This window comes from Crocuta crocuta, unplaced genomic scaffold (genome assembly GCF_008692635.1).
Source record: "Crocuta crocuta isolate KB4526 unplaced genomic scaffold, BGI_CrCroc_1.0 scaffold229, whole genome shotgun sequence".
Classification (NCBI taxonomy): domain Eukaryota; kingdom Metazoa; phylum Chordata; class Mammalia; order Carnivora; family Hyaenidae; genus Crocuta; species Crocuta crocuta.
In genome coordinates this window covers 11367006-11390066 of record NW_027536464.1, presented here as the reverse complement: position 1 = coordinate 11390066, position 23061 = coordinate 11367006, and the positions used below count along the sequence as shown (strand labels likewise).

At 41.4% G+C, this 23061-nt stretch overlaps 1 protein-coding gene across 7 annotated transcripts in view; it reads right to left on the bottom strand.

Annotated features, from left to right (window-relative positions):
• RHBDD1 (rhomboid domain containing 1) overlaps positions 1-23061 on the bottom strand; it is a 129761-nt gene that overhangs the window by 81897 nt on the left and 24803 nt on the right. For 6 of the 7 annotated variants that reach the window (XM_077748617.1, XM_077748616.1, XM_077748619.1 and 3 more), the window contains exons 2-3: positions 19332-19839; positions 18124-18256 (exon numbers count right to left, since the gene is read on the bottom strand). In XM_077748617.1, the coding sequence (XP_077604743.1) occupies positions 18124-18256; positions 19332-19764 (566 nt within the window). In that variant the 5' untranslated portion in view covers positions 19765-19839. The remainder of the gene's footprint in view (positions 1-18123; positions 18257-19331; positions 19840-23061) is intronic. The other variant, XM_077748615.1, reaches the window with a different exon arrangement.

The window sequence follows — 23061 nt, the reverse complement described above, 5'->3', positions numbered from 1 at the left end:
ATGAACTTTAACCGTTTCTTACATCAAATCTTCCAAATTACTGCTACGATGCAGAAAGCTTTAACCTTAATGTTCCGAGACAGGCGTTTTCACCATCCCTGTGTCTGCTGTCTAACCGTAACTCTCCATTCTCTGTGGCCATGATTGAGTCAGTTCCCAATCCCTGCAAATACACCTTAAATCTCTGGCCATGACCGGAGAATCTCAGAGCAGAGATGTGATAACTCCAGAACATGAATAATACCACTGTGACTAGTATAAAACGTCTGCCCGAGGATAACAAAACAGTCGTAACAATGATGATGAAGGGCAATTTTTCTGCCTTCAGAAAAGCCACAGTTCTTTATTGGCAAGAGGAAGAGCCGCACTCAGTACTGGGGCATTCCATCACGCCTTGTCACACACACGAGGTTTGCTCTGTCACTCCTTAAAAAACAAACAAACCGGGGATGGGAAGAACAGGAGAAAAATGAGTTCTGAGTAATGAGTCTATGAGAAATGTGGCTAAGAGTCACAATAATCTATGACCCTTTACTTTTTCACACAGTTAGACTCTTAAAGAAGGGGATTATTCCTAAGCAAACAATCTTCTGTCTCTACTCTAGCCTCATTTCTCATTCAGCAGCTTGCAGGAGGGAAGAAAAGGGAAGGAGGCCACCCGTGAGTCACCATCAAGTTATATAAAGCAGACAAGGTTGCTTTCAGAAACCTTCTTCACCATAAGTACGCAGGTAGTAGCTATGCTGAAATGACTTTAAAGTGATTCTCTAAAGCGAAATGCAAAACAAAAATAAAAAAATAAAAAAACACCAAAAGACATTGGTAACAGCAAATTTCCATCAATGCTACACTACACTGGTTATTAGTAAAAAGATGGATTGGATAGTGTTCATTTTTAATTCATAGACTCTATTTGTATATTCAGTACAAAAGAGCACTGCAAGTTTATAAAGTCATTTTTCTGCCGCCCGCACAAGTACTGAATTATTTAAAGCTCATTTGAAAAACACACACACACACCTGACAGTTTTTAAAATACTGTTTGACAACAGCGTTTTCAACATCTATAAAAATATGTGCTAGAAAAGCAGACTCTGTGCACACCGTCTTTCGTTAGCAGGTCCTAAGGTATTTTTACCCACTGGTATGTCACACCCCACAAAATCACTTGAGAGAAATAGGGGGAAATGTGACCCTTTGTTCAGGGTTCAGATCATCCAGTGAATCTATATCACCCTCAAAGTAAAATTAACTGGTTCATCAAAATCTGTACATTGTCAGTTACACCGGGAATTCCTCCCTCCAATGACAAGAATGGAAGTCATGGATCTACCAACACTACCAACGAGCATTCTCTCCATAAGACTTCACCAAATAAAACTGTGACTTCGCATGCAGTCAGCTGGAGTACCTCAGAGAAACTCACTTAAAAAAAAAATTCTCTTAAATATTGTTTGGATCATGAAATCTCCACATTTTCTTCTAGAAAGAAGATTTGGTTTTAATAATATGGGTACAAAACTTTAATGAAAACACATACAGTAATCTTTTTTTTCTAATTTTTTTAAATGTTTTTTATTTATTTCTGAGAGACAGACAGACAGACAGAGCGAGAGCGTGAGTAGGGGAGGGTCAGAGAGAGAGGGAGACACAGAATCTTGAAACAGGCTCCAGGCTCTGAGCTGGCTGTCAGCACAAAGCCCCGACCGTGAGATCATGACCTGAGCCGAAGTCGGACGCTTGGCCAACTGAGCCATCCAGGTGCCCCACACACAGTAATCTCTTAAAAACAGAAAAGACATTCCCCCTCAAACATACATCCTTCCAGAAGCCGATCTAGCTTCCTCCATACCACTTCCATTTCCTTTTCGTATCTGCATTCAGGTAGTCTTTCTAATTCTCTTAGTTAAGCCTGCCACAGGCTTGCTCACTTGATTTGTCTTTTTCAAAGAAAAGACTCCTCAATGACCAATTTTGTCATAGTTGTCCCTTCTGGCTTAGTAAATTTTGCTTTCATCCTTACCTTCCTCTAATATTTTACTTGTTGCATTTGTAGCTTCTTAAATTGAGGGCTTACGTGTTTTACTTTGTAAACTTTCTTGCTATATTATTTAAAATACACTTCAGACTTTGCCATAGCCTACAGGTTTGATGTGGGGTGTTCTTATTGTTCATTTATAAAGTTTCTTTTTTGATTTCCTTTTAAATCAGGGAGTTATTTAAATATTTGCAACTGATTCTGGTTATTGGGACTGCATATTCCTTTGGCTCATACTTAGGTCTTTAAGTCTTTATTATTACTGTGTCATCAAAGACATGGCCTATAAATCTCCCCGTTTTCAAAGGTGATTGAAGGTGTCCTTGTAGCCTCATACACAACCCTGTTTATTTCATGCAGGCACCTGTGGTCCCCATGTGGGATGAGGCGGGGCACTTCACTTCACTCATTCCCCTCTGGGTGTTGAGATGCCTTTTTCAGTCTTCTGAAACGTCAGTTTTCCCTTTTCTTCTTTGAGTCTGACTTTGCTTTCCACCTCTGTACTCAAGGATTGTGAATTGGACTTTTCTTCACTGCTCACTCAACACTTCTGAACTTGGGTCAATTAACTCGGCTATTTAAACTTTGCCTTTTATCTTCAATCGGGCCAGCCGCCCCATACTCTGGCTTTACTCCACAAACACACATTTATTGAATAACTATGATGTGCCAGGCACTGTCTCAGACACTGAGGATAAGCTGTGGATAGGACAGGCTGATGATATCTCCGCCCTCTGGGCACTTAAAGGAGGTAAACAAGTTAAGACTGATGACAGTATGAAGATGCTTGTGAAAGTACACTACCATATATTTATATTTTACCAACTTATTTTTTTCTACTGTAAGTAATGCATGTTCACTATAGAGAATTTGGCCAAAAAAAAAAAAGAAAAAGAAAAAAATGATAAACAACTCCATAACCGGGATTTAACCATTAAAACTTTTTGTGTTTTTTTTTTTTCCTAGTCCTTTTTGTGACTGTTGTTTGGAGAAAAACTCGAAATCACATTATATATGTTACATTCTACCTTCTACCCTCATCTTAAGTTTTTCAAATTTAACGGCGATGTTTCCAATACTTAACTCCATTAAAATAACCTCTGAACATACCATTTTAATGGCTATATAGTATTCTATTGCATCACGATTTATTAAATCATTTGCTTGCTACTGGACACTTAAGCGGTTTCCAATTTTCCAATACTTCATGACAGTAAGTACACTTCTGTTGATCTTTTTCTGTATTTCTGGTTATTTATAATTTGGGCAGGTTTCTAGAAAAACAGTTACTGAATTAAAGGGTATAAACTTTTAACAGCTCTTGATACAGATCATCAAATTACTTTTCAGAATGTTTGTACCAATATGCGTTCCCACTGGAAGTTTATGTATATACTCTGGTTCACCAAATCCTTGACAAGTGATAATTTTAATCCCATTAATTTAATGAGTAAAATAGCTTATTATTTTAATTTCCCTTTATTTGGTTAATAATGAATGTTCATTTTATACATTTATTAGCCACCGACTGGTTTTTTTTTGTCAACTACTGATGGACTTTTTTGATTTGCCTATGTTTTTCTTGCAGTTAGTATTACTCATCTCAAAAAACTGACCCTCTTTTTTTCCCTAATTTCTGTCTTGTGTGCTTTCTACTTTGACACATGACATAGTTGGATCTGGAAAAACAATTTTGTTGCCTTGGTTTCATTTGAGATTACTATGTTCATTGCTTTTATCCTTAGAAATTTCCTCCCAACTCAAGAACTGAAAAACTTCCTTCACATATCTTTAGACATGTTTTACATGTTTTTATAATATTCTAAACAAAATCTACAAGAAATCTGTTTCTACGTATAGCAAGGTAAAGTTCTAACTTTTCCCAAGTAGTTAAAAACTTCTTCAAGAAGAGCCTGGGTGGCTCAGTTGGTTAAACATCAGACTTAGAGTCAGGTCACGATCTCACGGTTCGTGGGTTTGTTCCCCAGGTCGGGCTCTGTGCTGACAGCTCAGAGCCTGGAGCCTGCTTTGGATTCTGTCTCCCTCTCTCCCTCTCTCACTGCCCCTCCCCTGCTTGCACTGTGTCTCTCTCTCAAAAAATAAACTTTTAAAAAATATTTTTTAAAATTCTTCAAGCACCATTTGCAAAATAACCCTATTTTCTCAACTGATTTCTGACTGTGTCTTTATTATGTTTGCGGCCTATTTTGTTCTAGAAAGATGTAGGAAAAAAAAAAGTATGTCTTGGAAAAGAGGAACTATGGTGATATAAATAACAGAGGAGACATATACTGCTGGAAATAAAACTTATTTATTTGACCCATGTGTTATAAATGACTACAAAATTAAAATGCTTTCCTCTTGTATTCAGAGGGGAACAATGTCCATTTAAGGAGAGATAAATTAGAATCAAATTATTTTATCTCTCATATAAGCTAATGAGAAACCAAGTTTAAAATGGAAGGAGTCTGCAGCCCATTCTCAACTCGTTATCACAGAATAATTGATGCACTAAATGGCTTCAATTCATAGCATGGACTGTCTTCATCTTGCATAATTTGAACCAAACCTGAATGTAAACGGAAAAGTCCTCTGCCAATTTAACTCCCATGACTTTTAACTAAAAGTCACTTAAGACTGCAGAAGAGGAAGGAGGAAATTAGTAAACATAAAGAACTTTCAGTGTGAAAACATCCCTTCCTATACTGAAAGGGTAATAAGTAAATACATCAGAAATCTCCAGAGATGTGATTTATCATCTTATTAGTTGAGAGTGAGTATTTAATTGTATAACATTTATCTCCAACGGTGACCCCTGAAAAAAATTCCCACACAGGTCAAAGTGTATTCGAAATACTCCAAAGGGAAATAAAAGTGCTTCACAGAGTTCATTTTTTTAATGAAAAAAATTAGTAAAAAGAAAATCAAGTCAAAATATTGCTACATTTGGTAATTAACTTTTCAGAACAAGAAAAAACCGCTCTTTTGCTATAAGACACAGTACACAATTTAGTAAGATGTCCTTATTCCTATCACCTTTCAATACAGGATGTAGACCTTTTCTATTTAAAAAAATATCCATCTTTTTAAAATACCCTCCAGTCATCATTACCTGCCTGAGACGGCCAACACGGTGAACCCATGTCTTATACCTGTCACCAAGTCACCAGAACTGATCATTAACAAGCCTCGTTAGTTAAGTAAAGATTAGGGGGATGCCACCATCCACACTCTCACAATTACATCACAGCATGGTGGCCAATTAGGTGCAACCTGGGTAGCAAGCCTCATTCCAGGCAACTCTATGTTCAACTGGAAAACCAGCTGCTTCCTTATTTCTACCTACTGCTCTTGTCCGTTATTTTGAGCCAGCCAACTGGGTAAAGCAGGCCCTAGACAAAGTCTGACTTATTTACAGACAGCAGGCACCTTCCATGCTGGGACGCTCTGGCTGGGATGGAAATTTCTCAAATCCCCTTCTGGGATTTGAACGTTGTCTTTGTTATTATTTATAGAACATAAAATTCTCCTATGTTCTTCAGGTTTCTTAATATACATAATCTAATAAGAAGAACCACATGGTATTTAATATCACACAGCTACCTGAAAATATATAAGGGACACAGACAATCACTCACAACAAAACATAACTTGCTGAAAAGGAAATGACAAGTTGTCCTATTTCACTAATTAAAAAATTGCAAATAACAGCAAAGTTATAACTTTTGTTATGTATCAATTTTCAAAAAAAAATTGAAGGGAATATTCAGGCTGGCCAGGAAGTGGGCACCTTTTGTTTTTCTTTTTTCTCATTTTTATTTATTTATTTATTTGTGTGTGTGTGTGTGTGTGTGTGTGTGTGTGTGCGCGCGAGAGAGAGGACACAAGCAGGGGAGGAGCAGAGAGGGAGAGGGAGACACAGAATCTGAGATTCCAGGCTCTGACTGAGCTGTCCACACAGAGCTTGATGCGGGCCTTGAATCCACGAACTACGAGATCATGACTCAAGCCGAAGTCGGACACTCAATTGATTGAGTCACCCAGGCGCCCTGAAGTGGGCACTTTCATATGCTGTTGCTGGACTATCAACCAGAACAAACTTCAAGAAAGCACATTGATAATATGTATAAAAAGCCATGAAAATAATTCAAACCCTGAGCTCATTGATTATATTTCTGTGAATGGAGTCCAAGGATATATTCAGGCTTGGGAGCCAGACTTGCAATGTCCTGATAGACATCCTCACTTGTCATTTGAAAGATGAGATAGCAAGATTAGTAGTGAATGAAAAAATAAACTTAAGGAACCACAAAAGGAATCCTGACGCAGCCATTAAAAATCAAGGCTTCTAAAATGTGCTCACGACAAGTTAATGGAAGAGGGTAGCAGTGTGTGATAGGGTGGTAGAGCAGTTTTCTCTGGGTGAGAGGTCATGGCCAATTTGCTTTCCTAATCATATGTTTACAGATTTTCAACTCTTCTACAATGAATATGCAGATAACTGAAAGAGAAATTAGGTTACACTTCCACTTAGCTGCTGCTTTTTTTTTCCAGTTCAATTATTTATATAATTTAACCAATTTTTATTTTTTAATGTTTTTTAATGTTTATTTTTGAAAGGGGGGGAGGTGCAGAGAGAGAGGGAGACACAGAATCTGAGGCAGTCTCCAGGCTCTGAGCAGTCAGCACAGAGCACAAAGCAGGGCTTGAACCCACAAACTGAGAGATCATGATCTGAGCAGAAAGTCAGTTGCTTAACGGACAGAGCCACCCAGTTTATAAAATTTATAAAACAAATTATCATACATTCTCTTAGAAAATAATAACGGAAGAAAAAGTCATTAGATGAAATTGTTTTTTCTGTTTTCCCCACGTCTCCCATGCAGCTCGAAGCTCACTTTGTCTGGCTGGTCCAGGGCAGGGCCTTCCCACTGTCCACAGGTGTGGACTCCAGAGCCAGAGAGATGATTTATACACCTCCTTTCCCTCAAGGCGTTCCAATTCTAGTGGCAGGGCAAGTTCCCTGCCTCAACGTTTCTCCTTCTCATCTCCTAAGATCTAACTCCAGGGAATCACTGCTTTAGTTAAGTATTGCTCTCACTTTGAGCTCTATTCAACTATAAGCCCTCCTGGGAGACAGACGAATTAACTAACTCTTGTTATAGGATTCATATAACTTTCCTTTATGGAAGCCTATAAGAAGAGGAAGGAAGTGTGTAAATGGACAACCAAGCAACGCAGAAGAAAAACTTCCCCTACTTCACAGAATTTGCTCAGGACAGCCCTGGAATGTTGATTCAAGCTTATCTCCTTAATAGGCTCTGAAAACATGTTTCCATGAAATAAAACAGAAGGGGAGTATCAGTGCTATAAACATTTGTCATCCAAGTGTGTTAGAAAAACACAACAGCCCCAGAAGATACAAACAAAAGATGTGATTACATATTATAAACAGAACAACACTTCAGAAAATGCTCATCCTGGACAACACATGAACAGATTTGTGTATGCACACATACACATATACATACGTTAACATAAACACACACCAAACAACTTGGCATTGTATTATAAAAAGTTTGATTTTTTAAATTTTTTATTAGGTTTATTTATTTTGCGAGAGACCGAACAAGGGAGGGGCAGAGAGAGAGAATCCCAAGCAGGCTCCGTGCTGTCAGTGCAGAGCCTGATGCGGGGCTCAAACCCACAAACCGAGAGATCATGACCTGAGCTGAAACCAAGAGTCAGACGCTTAACAGACCGAGCCAGCCGGGTGCCCCAAAAAGTTTATGTTTCAAATAACGATCCCCAGTGCAGCTCAACTGCAGACAAAAGCGATATAAAAAACCGGCATAACTTCTTGAAAAACAACTTAACCCACCCTTGAAAAACATGAATCCCAGACGGCGGCCCCCTTTCCTGCCAGTTATCTGCCCAAACACCGCCCCAACCCTGAGGAGACGACAGTCCCTCGTAGGCTGCATCCATCAGGCCATTTTTGCTGGAGGAGCTTCCTCTCCCAAGCACAATTCATTTGGGTACCACTGGAGTTACTTATTTTGTCACTTACTTGTTTATACAAACCCCTTTTTGTACTTTTTGACCCTTTATCTATTTGGGTCTTGTTTCATTTTCCACTAAGCTGCTGGGAATACGTCCACATTTACAGAGTTTAGAAAGGAATCTCATGCTTCCATTTAGGACAAGGTATTATGCCCTTATACCTCATTTTCTACTCTGCTCTAAATAACCCTTTCTTCAATTTTCCAAGGATTCTATTAATAATGCTGTTTGTGACTGAATAGCTGTTCTTAGCATCTTTGGTTGAGGTCAACGCTAAATCTGTTAGCACATACTTCCAAATACGGACAGCTGTCTTGCGAGCTGGCACAGCTGTTAGCAAGCCTCACGGACAAATAATGCTCATTCTAATGAAAGACGATAAGTTAGCAGAAATCTGTGATTGCACCCCATTCTCCTCATTGTCACCAAGGTCCTGGCTGCTTACTACCACTGAGGACAATAAATGGCACTGCTCCTATATATATATTTCACTCCAGTTTAAGTAATTCATAGCTGCTGGACAGCAGTAGCTCTCAAAATTTTTGTGCCGTGTCCCACAATAAACATGCATTTTAGATTTGATCCAGGTCACATGCACATACAGCTAAAACAGAAATGTCTTAATACTTACCCTTACTGTGTTCAAAACTCATATTTCTGTTTCTCCCTGCCCCCAACTTCCTTCTTTTCTTTCTGAATACCAGAAAAAAGTGACCAACTATTGATGTCAGGATCTCTTAAAAGGTTAAGGGGTAGAATCCACAGCTGAAAACCCTGCTTTAAAGCCCCGTTACTGCTGGGTGACGTCGCTGTGACTCAGGGCCCCACAGCATCGGGGCATGGACTTGCCCCACACCTCTACCCACTGCTTTCACTCCAATCTCCCCCACCCCCCAAGCACTGTCCTTTGTCCTCATGGCTTTTCCTTCTATTTTCCCCCTTTTCTTTCCATTCGACTCACTGTGGCCATTACAGCTTCTGCCGAGCACATCTGCCCTGAGGAAGTGGCAGAAAACAAGCGTTTTCTTTGACTCATACTCAGTTCAGAAAGAGCACAGAGGGGTGGACAGCATCTGCTGCACAGCATCGAGGCTAGGCTGATTGCTGGCGGTCTCTGAAGGCCATCGCTACATGTCACACGTCCCTTCCTCATGACAGGATCGGAGGTGCTGGACTTCTCACACAGACCCCAGGGCCAAGTATTTCTACTCACCAGGCAGAAAAGACATTGCCTCGGAAGTTGTGAGGCACTTTTGCAGCCATCTACTGGTTGCAGCAGGTCACAAATCCACCCGGTTCAGGGGGAGGTGAGCTGGACCCCACCTCTTGACGGTGGGCTGGCCAAGTTCTAAAAGAACATGCTAGGTGGACGATGGAGTGACAGTCATGTTCTAAACAGCTGTTCCCCAACCTCACTCCTAATTCCCAGGCAAAGATCCAACAGCCTACTGTGGAAGTCGATCCACGTGCACGGCACATGTGATACAGCCAAGCTGACCGCTGTCCTCTGCTCTGGTGCTGCCCCTCTAGTATGAATCGGGGGAGAAAAAACCCATATGTTGTGTTCTTAGACAAACATGCCAGAAGCAAGTTATCACAAAAGGTAAGCAGATGGAAGGAGAGAACTCAATGTTGCAGAGCATTTCCGTGCCGTCTGAGGGATTCTATCCCACACAGAACACAGGGAGATGTTTCAGTCAGTCCTGGAGTAAGACAGGCAAGGAGCCATTCTCCTTTGGACAAAGACTTAATGGCTCATGCTGACAGTTGTTGATCTAGCAATTTCAGCAGTTACGCATGTTTTCGCATGCCCTACTGTGTCCCTCTCTCCCACCCCTGACTGCACCAGGTGCCCATGGAAAAGGTTCTACTTGTCCAGCAGAACGTAACCACCTTTCCTTTCACACAAGCTCAGAAACCTTCAAGCAGCTAGAGAGGCAGCAGGAAGGCTTAGAGGAGCAGTTCTCAAATGTGCTCCATGGGCCACGGGAGGTCCCAGAGATCCTTCCAGAAGTCCGTGAGGTCAAAACTATTTTCCTGGCAACACTAAGCCATGATTTGCCCTTTGTGCTTTGCTGACCTTTGCACTAATGGTATAAGAGCAGTGGTGGGCACCACCACTGATAGGTCAGCACAAATCAAATGAATCGAGGCGCGCTGGCCCCAAACAGTACCTTCAGCCACCGCGTTCTTCACGGCCACATATTCCAAGTTAAAAAAAAAAAAAGAAAAAAGTGAAGTTTTATTTCAGAATGCTTTTAGTAAAACAGTAATAGCCTTAATTTCTAAAATATCAATATTAGCACATTGTTTTAATATGCTCTGTGACAAAATGGGAAACATGCATAATGTGCTTCAGCTGTGTATCACAGCCAGATGCTTGTCACCAAGAAGAGCTCTTGTGACTAGGGGAGTCGTGTGATGAACCAGCCACTGTTTTCGTGGACCAACCTCTCCTGTGTCATGTTCGCTTGGAAGAAAATCTGACAGACTACAGTTAAATAAATGGAAAATGATACCCACTTTCTCAAAAAGAAAGATGAGCCAAAAAAAAGAAAGGAGCTAAGAATATTTAATGTCAGTGATATAGCTTGAGTATTCAAGGGAAAAATCAAAATTTTAGAAACTGACAAGATTGACAGCATGACAGCTTCCCATTGCTCGAGAGGCTTCTGGCAAAATTAGTGGTGATACTGACAAATGTGATATTCTGATACTGTATAATTACATTCGTCCACGTTTACAAGGTCTGCATAGTCAGTGAGCCAATGTTTCCAAACAATCAATGTAGGATATGAGAAAAATCATACGTGGGTAGAAGATCTGTTCAAAGTTTAAGACAGGCCAATGGATCTTCACATAACAGAGTACGGCAGGGTTCACGGATGTCGTTTCAGATTCCACAGTAGAACTAACCTTTAAGAAAGTACCATTTGCCAACTGTCGGTAGGGTACAAAGAGGAATATCCACGGTTATCTGATAAAGCTATTAAAATGCTCCCTCCTAATCTTTCCAAGTACACATCTGTGTCAGGCCAAATTGTCTTTTGCCAAAATGATACAGCTCAACAGATTAATTGGGGAAGCAAATATAGGAGTCAGACATTCTGGGGATGCAGCTAAAGGGAAACAGAGTTGGACTTACATCTAGTTTGGATTCAATGGGGGTTTATTTACATGGCTGATGGTCAGTTTAGGGCAGCGTCAACTTCCTGATGGTTATGGCAATGTACAAATGGCTTCAGGAAATCCTCCCAATGCCTACTCTGTGTCTTTCTTCTTTTTTAAAGATTTACTTATTTTTGGGAGAGCACAAGTAGGGGAAGGGCACAGAGAGGGAAACAGAAGATCCAAAGTGGGCTCTTTGCTGACAGGCTGACAACAGCACGCCCGATGTGGGACCTGGGACTCACGAACCACAAGATCATGACCTGAGCTGAAGTCGGGCGCTCAACCGAGCCACCCAAGCGGCCCCCCTCCTCTGCACCTTTAGCCTGAATTGTAACAGGAGGCAGAGGGCCCAAGTCCCATAGCACTCTCAAGTGTCCTGGGGCAGCCAACACTGGCAATATAGTCACCATGCTAGGGTCAGCGCCCAGTGTCTGGAAAATTCTCCCTATCACCGAGCATGTAAAACTGTAAACGGAGGAATCTCACTACAACACAGTGAAAACAGCCACGAAATGGAAGTTATCTTCTGCCACGAATCTACTCGGTAGCATAGGGTGTGCAATTACAAATGTGCCACCCATTTGCTTTTTCCTTTCTGAGAACACTGCAAAATCAACTTTATCCGAATGTGTGGTTTTGTAGCTCTCAAAAATATTTTCAAATCATCTCAGAAGCTGTAAAGAAAAGTAACAAATTGGCTCTTAGAGTTCTGGTAATCTAATGAATGAAGAGAAGTGAATTGTAAGAGTATTAATATTTAAATTTCTTGCCAACTCAGCACAAGTATTGGCATCTGTAAAGAAAACATGCATCTTCTACTATGCCACTAAAGATCAGTGACGACACTGAGATCATTCAAAGTACGTTTGAGAGAGCTCACTGTGCAAGGAAACTTGAAAAGCCCTGAAGTTTTACAGCTGGTAGGTAAAAACGCTTTGGTGGGGTCTTTCCGAATCAGAAAACAGTGCTAAAAATTTACATAAATTATAAAGAAACTCTCCTAATCTTTCAATAAAAAATTAATTTTGATAATCCATGCTATTCCCTCTGCAGAAATGCTATCGCCAAATGACTGGAACATGAACAAGAGATCAAAAGAACACAGCCAAACTAGGGGGGAAAATATTAGAGAGGCCTGCCAGGGAGTTAAGAGAATATTATATTACTTCTATGGATTTTGCAATGTTTATAGTATTTGTTAGCTCTTTAAAATTTGTAAATTGTTGTGCTTTGTTTTCCCATTACAAATTTTTAGTTTTGTTTCCAATTTTGTATTTTTTTTTCTTAAAAAGAATCCACAAGACTGAATAGCTTCAAGCTCACAAAACTAAGATCTGCCCTCGACAGAACACTTAGCTGCCTCAGTTCCTTGCTTTTGCGTCTTAACCTCTAACCATGGATTAACCCCACCTAATAAATGTGGAAGGAATGACAGAATCAGAAAACCACTCTTCACGGCTCCCCCTGAAATTACCAGTTCAGACAAGGGCCATCACTGGTGTATACTAAACCATAAGGTGGAAGGTTAGTAACAAGTCATCTGCCTGATATCCAATTATCACCTCACAGATTACTTTCCAATTACGAAGGGATAAATGTATCCTTACATTGGAGACCACCTTAATGAATTGATCAAACTCAGAATTCCTAATGGACAATCAGCCATTATGTCCTTCCTGTCATGATGCAGGAAAATACAACACAGCTTTATGGCATCACTCCTATGAAGTATTCTTTTTTTTTTTTTAATTTTTAAATGTATATTTATTTTTGAGAGAGAGAGAGAGAGAGAAAGACAGAAGGTGAGCAGGGGAGGGGCAGAGACAGAGGGGGAGACACAGACTCTGAAGCAGGCTCCAGGCTCTGAGTTATGAGCACAGAGCCCGATGCGGGGCTCAAATCCACGAACAGTGAGATCATGACTCAGTTGAACCCGGCTGCCCAACCAACTGAGCCACCCAGGCACCCCTCCCATGAAGTATTCTTGCCAACAGCCCAGTTTAACCTGAATGTAAAAACATTTGTACCTAACCCAGTACACAGAAATGCAGAGGGGCTAGAGGAAGCGATTAAATAACCCTACACGTAAACACGCAGAGAAATCTAGAAGCTGAAACATTCAAAAAACCTAGTCTCTTCATAGTTTTTCCCTGACAGTTACTTCTCAATGTCATAGAAAAATAAAAAGGTAGGGGTGCCTGGGTGGCTCAGTTGGTTGGGCAGCCGACTTCGGCTCAGGTCATGATCTCACAGTTCGTGGGTTCGAGCTCCGCGTCGGGCTCTGTGCTGACAGCTCAGAGCCTGGAGCCTGTTTCAGATTCTGTGTCTCCCCTCTCTCTGGCCCTCCCCTTCTGACGCTGTTTCTCTCTCTCAGAAATAAATAAAACGTTAAAAAACTTGGGGCACCTGGGTGGCTTAGTCAGTTAAGCGTCCGACTTTCGCTTAGGTCATGATCTCGCGGTTCGTGGGTTCGAGCCCGCGTCAGGCTCTGTGCTGACTGCCAGCTCAGAGCCTGGAGCCTGTTTCAGAGTCTGTGTCTCCCTCTCTCTCTGACCCTCCCCTGCTCACGCGCTCTCTCTCTCTCTCTCTCTCCTAGAAATAAATAAAAATATTTAAAAAAAAAAAAAAGTTAAAAAAATTTAAAAAAAGGAAAATAAAAAGGTAGAAGGACAGCCTTAGAGCAAAAGGGAACAAAGAAACGTCATAAACAAATGTGTGAACCTAACCATATCCTAGTCATCTTATATCCCCACCCACCCCTCAAAAAAAAAAAACAAAAACAAAACAAACAAACAAACAAAAAAAACCCAGCAGTTACAAAAGACACTTGAAAACTCGGGAATATCTGAATATAAACTAATTATTAGACAACACTGGGGAATTACTGTTAATTTTCTTCAATATGACAATAGTAATGTGGTTACATAAAGCAATAGATTATTTTAGGAGATATATGTTGAATTTTTTAGGGGTGAAGTTACTCTGATGTTTCCAACTTAACTTTCAAATAGTCTAGCGACTTCTTCATGTTTGAAAATTTTTACAATTAAACTGGAATAAGTAAAAAAAATGTATTAAATCGATTTTTTTCTCAATCTAACCAAGAAGGTTTTAATGGAGTCAAAGTAATTATTCATGTCAAACATTAGCAATGAAGCAGTACCCAACACCTAGGGGCTAACCTTTCCAGAACTGCCATATTGTACGAAAGACTCTCCTAGGGTCCAAACACAGTCATGAGCTGCTTAATTTGTGTTTATGAGGAGCCCATGGGAATTTTTAGACTGCTAACTGCCATTCTGGAAGGAAAAGTCAAGTAGAAAGTACCAGGGAGACAAAACTGATGCAAACAAAATTTTGTTTGACTTATTTTAATATTGATTTTAGGAAGAACAAGATTTCAGGTATGAGTCCTTTCGGACACACTGCACCGTTCCAGTGACTGATCTCATAATAAAAATGTTAAATACTTGTAAAACTTACAAATACTTTCATATAGATGATCTCTTTGACTCCTTAAAACTGAGGTAAGGAAACAGAAAACAAGTCATATTCCCAATGGACGGATGAGGAAAATGAGGCTCAGAGAGGCTACAGGATTCGCCTGAGTATGTCAGCCCCGGTCATTCACACGTGACCACTGTCCTCTAGCATGGTCACTGAGGGGCTGCCTTACACTGGGTAACTTCCTTTCTCTGGAGCCTCAGGTTTTGGAAAACTAGCCTTAGGCTCATTATGAGAAATGACAGAGGTGAGAAGCAACGCTTGGCATCAGACCCCCTTTCTTCCATCAACAGAAGGTGGGGGTCTGGGGGGTGGGAAGGGGCAGGAGCCCAGTCTACAAGGAGGCAGTCTCCTCAAGGAGGCTGCACACTTCCCTGCTGTGTCACCTCCAGAGCAGGGACACTTCTCCAAACACAGTCACCTAGCAGGGTCCCAGGACACGCAAGGAAATGAAAAGACCAGGTGAGGCAAAGCAATGGTAGAAAACAAGGTACAGGGGCACCTGGGTGGCTTAGTCGGCTAAGCGTCCGACTTTCGCTTGGGTCATGATCTCACGGTTGGTGGGTTTGAGCCCCGCGTCGTCGGGCTCTGTGCTGACTGCCAGCTCAGAGCCTGGAGCCTATTTCAGAGTCTGTATCTCCCTCTCTCTCTGACCCTCCCCTGCTCACGCTCTCTCTCTCTCTCTCCTAGAAATAAATAAAAATATTAAAAAAAAAAAAAGAAAACAAGGTACAAACAAGGCCAGTGAAAAGCAAAAGCACCAGCGAATGAGTGCAATTACTTCACTCTGCTGGCCAAGGCCAACCCCTCACAGAGCCCGATGGCTGGCCGTTTGGAGTGGCTTCCCTCCATAACACGCTGTAACTGGGGGAAATTACTAATTCCGTGGCTTTCATAAAACACAGAGGTCCACCAAATGTTTGCTTGGCAGATTTTTTTTTCTCCCCGGAGGGCAGCTCATTAAGTCTGACAATAAAGCAGGCTTTGTTCTAAAGATTTACAGTGTTTTCCCAGTGCAAATTCTAATTGACAACCACTCGGAGAATAACAATGTAGAGCCAACAGGGCTCCGGTTTCTTCCATTCTTCCAAGATCCATCTCAAAGAAGCACTCACTTCTTAGTTTCCTGGACCCAGCGTTTCAGCTTGGTCTTTATTTAGACACCGGCATAAGCAGATGCTTGAGTATCAGAAGTTTATCATTCAAAGTAGTCAAATCTTAAACACCGAAAAGATGTATTCTTTCCAACTTCAAAGATAGGAAAATGTCATCTGATTCCCAGGCTCAGAATATTGGGTCCCTCCACGCAGAAGAAACAGGTTATATAAAAATGCAACCATGCCTTTTCCATGGAAAGGCGGGGAACCCTAAAAAAGCAATAAATAAAGTGTGTGATGATTGAGAAGTCTTCAGAAACCGTTGCTGGAGAATATTAAAGGCACTGCTATTCAACGGATCCATCATAGAATAAAAGTTCAAGTATCAGAGGGAGTAATTTCAATATGAATGTTGGGGGCTGTTGTCACAGACAAGTCTCTCCTCTACACAGAGAACACAGGGTTACATGGAGCAAGTCAGGGAGCTGTGAGTGACAAGGTCTAGAGCGAGCAGCGGGCTGTTCAGATAAGGGACAGACATTACTGGACCCTTTTTCAAAGAAAACTTTGAAGATTTTGTGAGGCTTTCTTCAAGGAACTGTCACCAGATAACAATACAGTTGCAAATGAGTGGTGTTTGGTGGTCACATCGCTGCCTTTTACAGAGCAGCTGGCAATGGCTGCCCATCATGGGAAATTAGCATTAAAGAAGGACTCCAGGTCCCACAGAGAAAATTCTCAGATAAAGTACAACACCCAACACAGCCACAGGAACCAGAAGGAAAATAAGACCCCTCTCTGAAAAGAAAAGGAAAAAAAAAATCCTCCTCACTTCTTCCTGAATCTTCCTGATGTTCCCCCTCCTCTAAATGGCATCCAGGTCCCCGCAATAAAAATAAACAAACAAAAAAACAAAAACCCATGGGTTTCCAATAGCACGTACAGATGAAGAGAAGTGAAACTGGTGGAAGATGTGGGAGAAAAACACAATTCACCCTCTTTTACTTTTTCGTATCTTTTTTAAGTTTACTTATTATTTATTTTGAGAGAGAGGAACAGAGCTCAAGTGGGAGAGGGGCAGAGAGAGAGAATCCCAAGCAGGCTCCACACTGTCAGCTCAGAGCCCTGTCATGGGGCTCGATCTCACAAATGGGGAGATCATGACCGGAGCCAAAATCAAGAATCAGATGCTTGACCAACTGAGCCACCCAAGTGCCCCTCACCCTCCTTTTCTTTTTAAAATTTTTTTAAAGGTTTTATTTATTTCTGAGACAGAGAGACAGCGTAAGCAGGGGAGGGGCAGAGGAGAGGGAGACACAGAATCTGAAATAGGCTCCAGGCTCTGAGCTAGCTGTCAGCACAGAGCCCGACGTGGGGCTCGAACCCAAAAACCGTGAGATCAGGACTGAGCCGAAGTCGGATGCTCAACCGACTGAGCCACCCAGGCACCCCTCACCCTCCTTTTTCTAAACAAAAACAGAGAAAAGAACCAAAGTGGGATGGCGTAGCACCCCAGGCAGGAGCCCCAGACCAGCAGTCGGGAGGTCCTAGCCCATCTACGCTAGGGTCTACCATGAGCTGTTTTAAAAAGTACCTTAACCTCCTGACTTCTCTTGTCCTCATTTGAAAAGGAAAGGATGCACCTTAATCAGCGGTTCCCAAACCATATGCCTTGGAGCCCTCGGGTCCTCTGGAGGTGCCTCTAAGGCAACCACAGCAACATGGGGGCAAAGCAAAAGAAATGGGGCCCCATGTTTCCTCTCAACCCTAAACCATTCACAGTGGATCCATCTTATACACTGAGTAAAGTTGTGAGTAAAGTCTTTTGTTTAAAGAGTTCTGTTACCAAGGCACTTCACAAGAAAAATGGCTTCAAAGCACTGGACCAACACTTCTCATGATTTTTATCACTATAACTCTGTGGTTTCCAAGTGCCTCTTTGCATTACTATTTTTAGAATTAATGAATACACAGTCTCATTAATATTGATCTTTCCAATCTGCATATCCTTCCAGGGCAAGGGAACTGAAACTCAGATAAGACAAGTTTACCAAAATCACAGGACTCAGTAGTGGACAGGACTCAAACGAGGAATGTCTGACATGAGAACGACTCATAAGTAAGCTCAATGCTGCCCTTAAAGAATCAAGTTTGCTGTAAAGAAACAACTGGTTACCTCGTTATTATTGCAATTCTTTCCCCCTGGAACATCAGGTTCTTCATTTGTATACTCTGAGAGTAAACACTTACCCTGGCGAGATGAAATGAATAGCCAGAAGTTCTGCCCAACAAGCAAATCTGTTGGGTACAGGAAAGCCCAAAATGTTGGCAAAGCCTCCGGGACAATAATGGTTGTTAAGAACTTTCAAAGCAAACAAAACTCCTACAAGAGAATAAAGAGCATACAAATATCAACAATCCGAATGTGGAGACAGTCAACATTTACAAAGAAAACTAACTGGATGTAAAAATGATTCTTTGACTACATCCAACTTCTTCCTCTGAAACACACTCTGTTCTTCACAAGTCAACCCAGCTTTTGGTAGAAAGACAATGTTCAGAATGTCCAAGGCGATTGTTCTTTTGATGTTTCTTAACACAGAAGTTCGTGGTGACTTTCAGTATGCTAGAGAATATATAACCTATAAAACGGGAATAAAATACCTGAAATGGTACTAAATGCTACTGAATTGTTCACCTCAGAATCGTTCATTTTAAGCTATGTGATTTTTAACTCAATAAAAAAAAAACAGCAAAAATGTGTATTTTTTGAACCTCTATGAAAAGACATGTTGAGGTCAGGACATGTTTCCTTTCTTCTCCCACAACTGGTTGCATGAAGATATATCTTAGAGGGAAGGGGGATGGATGGCAGGGAAAGTAGACAAAAGAGTTAGATTTCCTTCTGGTGCAGGACTCTTTCCCTCCTCCCCTTCACATTCTAATTCTCAAAACACCTACTTTAAGCCCTAATGGCAATTTCAGTCCTATGAGATACAGACAGAGAGACTATCAGAGTTGCTGCAACATGGCGTCTATGCCATGGGAGGCTGTGGTGCGTTTTAATGAAGTTATTGAGAGGCATACTCAATGTTTTAGAGAACTCCTTATCACAGACACACCTGTGGGTCTTTCCCTGGCCCCACCATGATGGAGCCCATATATTTCTAGAACTACATTTCCTACACAACTACCTTCTTTGAGCAGACCCTGGTCCAAACAAACTGTCCAAGAATGAATGATGTAGTTAACCAGTGAATGATTAACGCAGAATAGCAAAATCTATGTCTCTCCTGTGCTCCGATCAGCCTTCTCTCCAAAATCCAAGCCCCAGCAATCTTCAGCCACTCAGAATTCTGCTCCCTCGCCAGATACGGAGCCACATTTCCTACAACGGCACCAGCCACACCTCCCTGACTGTCTTCACGCATGCCGCCTTGGAAATCTGTCTGCCTTACCTGAGAAACCCACAGCACAGTTCCCTCTGAAGACTGGTTCATTCATCACTTCGGCAAGAGCAAATTCCAACAAGAGGTACACCACCCCGGTGAGCAGCGAGAATGTGACGATGACATAGGCAAACCATTTACTTCCTAGTCTCCTTTCCAAGTTTATCCCTTTCCATAGCATGGAAGCCATATTGAAATACAAATGCCAATCATCTGCATGGTGAAAAGGAGAAAGCAGCAAGCGTTGCCAGTCCTTTTGCTGATAACACGTGTCCACACTGAGGCAGGAGCCCAATAGTGGCTTCAGAGGACTCAAGAAGAACCAGATGTTGACAGCCAGAGTTGCTAGGGTGACAGGTGGAATATTGTTGACCCCAACATGGAGGATTTGAGAAACGAGCAGAATAAGTCCAGTATTAATTCCTCTTGGTCTCCGCTGCATGGTTCGATATCAACCCTGTGACGGGAAAATGTGGTGAGGTTTTAGGGATCTGGGAAGATATACAGGCAGCTGAACCTAAAACGTAAAATAAAAGGCACATGAAGATCCATCAATTAAGACTTAATGCACCAATAAGACATACTCATTTGAAGATGAGCTTACATTATGTATACACATACATACTTATGTGTTAAATATGTATATGTACAGATATGTGTGTGTGTGTGTGTGTGTGCACATATATTTCACTCCTCCTGTCTGACAGAAACATTTTTTATCAGTGTCTTCCAGAGCAACATCCAGGGTGCTAGCTGATGTCTGCCCTCACCTTACATTCTAAAATAGAACGTTTCTCCCAAATCCCAATGGAGCAGCTAACGGATGGGTATGCTTTCTGTGACAAATATGACATGAAAATATGACTTGTCTTCCTTATAAACAAACTTGTAATCTTATTTAAAAAAAAAACCTGAAAGATAGTGTGTACATATTTAATAATGATTTCTACTCAGAATGCTGAGCAAGATTCCTTACCCCCTTAATTTTTTTAAAGAAATATTCAATTTTGATATATTCAATAAAGTCTCCCACAAAGTTTTTCTTTTTTTATTACTTATTTATTTGTTTATTTAGCCCCAAAGTTTTTCAACTTCCACAGGCAAGTTTTAAAATGCAAGCATTTACGATCTTCTACTCCATAGTGTTGGTTATCAACTGTTAGGATGCTTTATCTTCACAAAAACTTCTGCTTTTAAAAATTTCTTGCCATGTGGCAAATCCTAGATTGAAATAGTCACTATCTTTACGGAGGTCACCTTCTACTAAGAAATAAGCCAACAGCTGCCATGCTGTTTTAAGCTCAGTGACAGAGGAAGCCCAAAACCAAGGCGGTAACAGGACTGTAGTCTTAACAGAGTAAATGAGAGTTAGCAACAAGAAAGAACGCCAAGTTCAGCACTACTTCTCCACCCCCTGGACCTAGGCTGGCCTTGTGACTTCCTTTGGCTGACAGAACACAAACCAAAGGACACTAATTCCGAATGTGGACCTCGAGATGACGGACAGCCTTCTGCTTTCTCCTGAAACCCCCTCAAGCAACCAAGTAGACAAATCTGGGCCAGCTTGCTAGATGGGAAAGACATGCTCCAAGCACCCTTCTGGCCCTGCCCACTAGCCAGCTACTGCCCCTGAAGCAAAGCCGGCTAGTGGACCAGCAGCTGACCACAGACAAGAAGTGAGTCCAGCAGAGCTCGGCCTAATTTGCTGACCCACAGAACAATGGCCTAGATAAATCATACTTTAGCTTCACCAAGTGTGAGGGTGGTATGTTACGCAGCAACTACTCACCAATACAGAAGGGATTTGCTTTGGTGAGGGCCTAGCTTTAGGCTTAGGGGAAGAAGTTAGTAAAGAAAGAGCCACAGACTAAAGATGCAAAAGATAAACAAGAAGAATCAAGTCCTGGGAGGGATTAGCATCGTCCACTGTAAGAGGAAGAAGGAAGAAAAATGTCAGTTGCAGATAAGGGTAAATAGGCAGACTGGGGCCAGGATGCTGAAAACGTTCTTATCTGGTGTTTTTTACTCTGTGGAGGTTCCTGGGCTCCCAACCAAATACCTGATTTACTCTCATAGCCTAAAGATTCTCGTTCAGACAGGACATTGGAAGGTACATGGGCTTTGGTATAAAAATCGGTACAATTCTACTTTATAAGCTCTGTGATCTAGAGCAAATTACTTCAAAACTCTCTGAACTTTACTTTCTTCACTTTAAATTAGGAATGATAATACCTCCCTCACAGGATTACTGTAACATGTCTGGAAAGAAGCAGATGTTGAATACACAGTAGCCACATTTTTTCATTACTGTAAGTTAATCCCACTTAGGTGGACAAGTTTTGCAAATGGTAGCATCTTAATAAGGTTCAAATGTACTCCCTCTCCTCCTCCCATGGATTCTAAGAAATGACCCAGAAAAAATTACGCATAAATTTGCACATGTGTGTATGTGTATACCTCCATGATTAGCACAACCCAAGGTTCTTTATTGTTATGGGCTTAGTAACATAGCTCTTTAGCATTCTCATGAACTAGAGAACTTCATAAAATTTCAGCTGAAGAGCTCCTGGGTTATTTTAGAGAGATGGTCTGTATTTTTCACACTGACATTCAAGTCGATTTTCAAATCTCCAACTACTGTGACTTTTTTTGCAATACTCCCTAAATAATTTTAATATCAAACCTCAATATCTATAAAAGGAGCAATGGAAAAATACAGCCTTAATCATGAAGTAATTGGCTTATAAGAAATCACAAAACGAGCCCTTCAATCTCAGTGTAAACAGTGCCCTATGATACTAGGCTGTGCACAACAGAAAATCAAAACTATTTATGTCTTCACTTAAGAAAACTTCCCCCCTTGGGGCGCCTGGGTGGCTCAGTCTGTTAGGCATCCAACTTTGGCTCAGGTCATGATCTCATGGTTCATGAGTTTGAGCCCCTCGTCATGCTCTCTGCTGTCAGCACCAAGTCCACTGTGGATCCTCTGTCTCCTTTTCTTTCTGCCCTTCCCCTGCTCTCTTTCTCTCTCTCTCAAAAAAAAAAAAACATTAAAAAAATTTAAAAAAGTAAAAAATAAAGGGGCACCTGGGTGGCTCACTTGGTTAAGCATCCAACTTCAGCTCAGGTCATGATCTCACCACTCATGGGTTTGAGCCCTGCGTAGGGCTCTGTGCTGACAGCTAGAATCTGGAGCCTGCTTCGGATTCTGTATCTCCCTCTCCGCCCCTCCCCCACTCTCTCTCTCTCTCTCTCTCCCTCCCCCCAAATGACAAATATTAAAATTTTTTTAAAAATAAAAAAGGATATTAGAAAAGTAAAGAAAAACAAAGAATAAAAACTAAAAAAAAAATGAAAAAAGAAAATACATCCCCTTGACTGGAATCATCAGTGATGAGGAGTATGAACAAAAAGATAGCTGAGTTTCCCCAATCTTATAGCACACTGTGCGCTCACGCTCATATTGCACTTGCTTGACTTCTGCTTAAACCCAGAAATCCCTTTCCATCCACATCCCTTCTCACGCCATCTCCCGCTGCTGGTGACGGCTCCTGCCTCCTGGACGCTGTGCTCTCCTGCTCCGCCAGCCCTCCTTCTAATCCCCTTCCTCCGCTTTTCTCTTTTCCTCTATCCTTGCTCTCTTTTGCACACGCTCACGGAACTCCTTTCTCGTGGTTCTTAGAAGCTTTTTTTGTCGTTTTGAGTCCCCAGATTTAAATTTTTCAACCTGGATTTAACT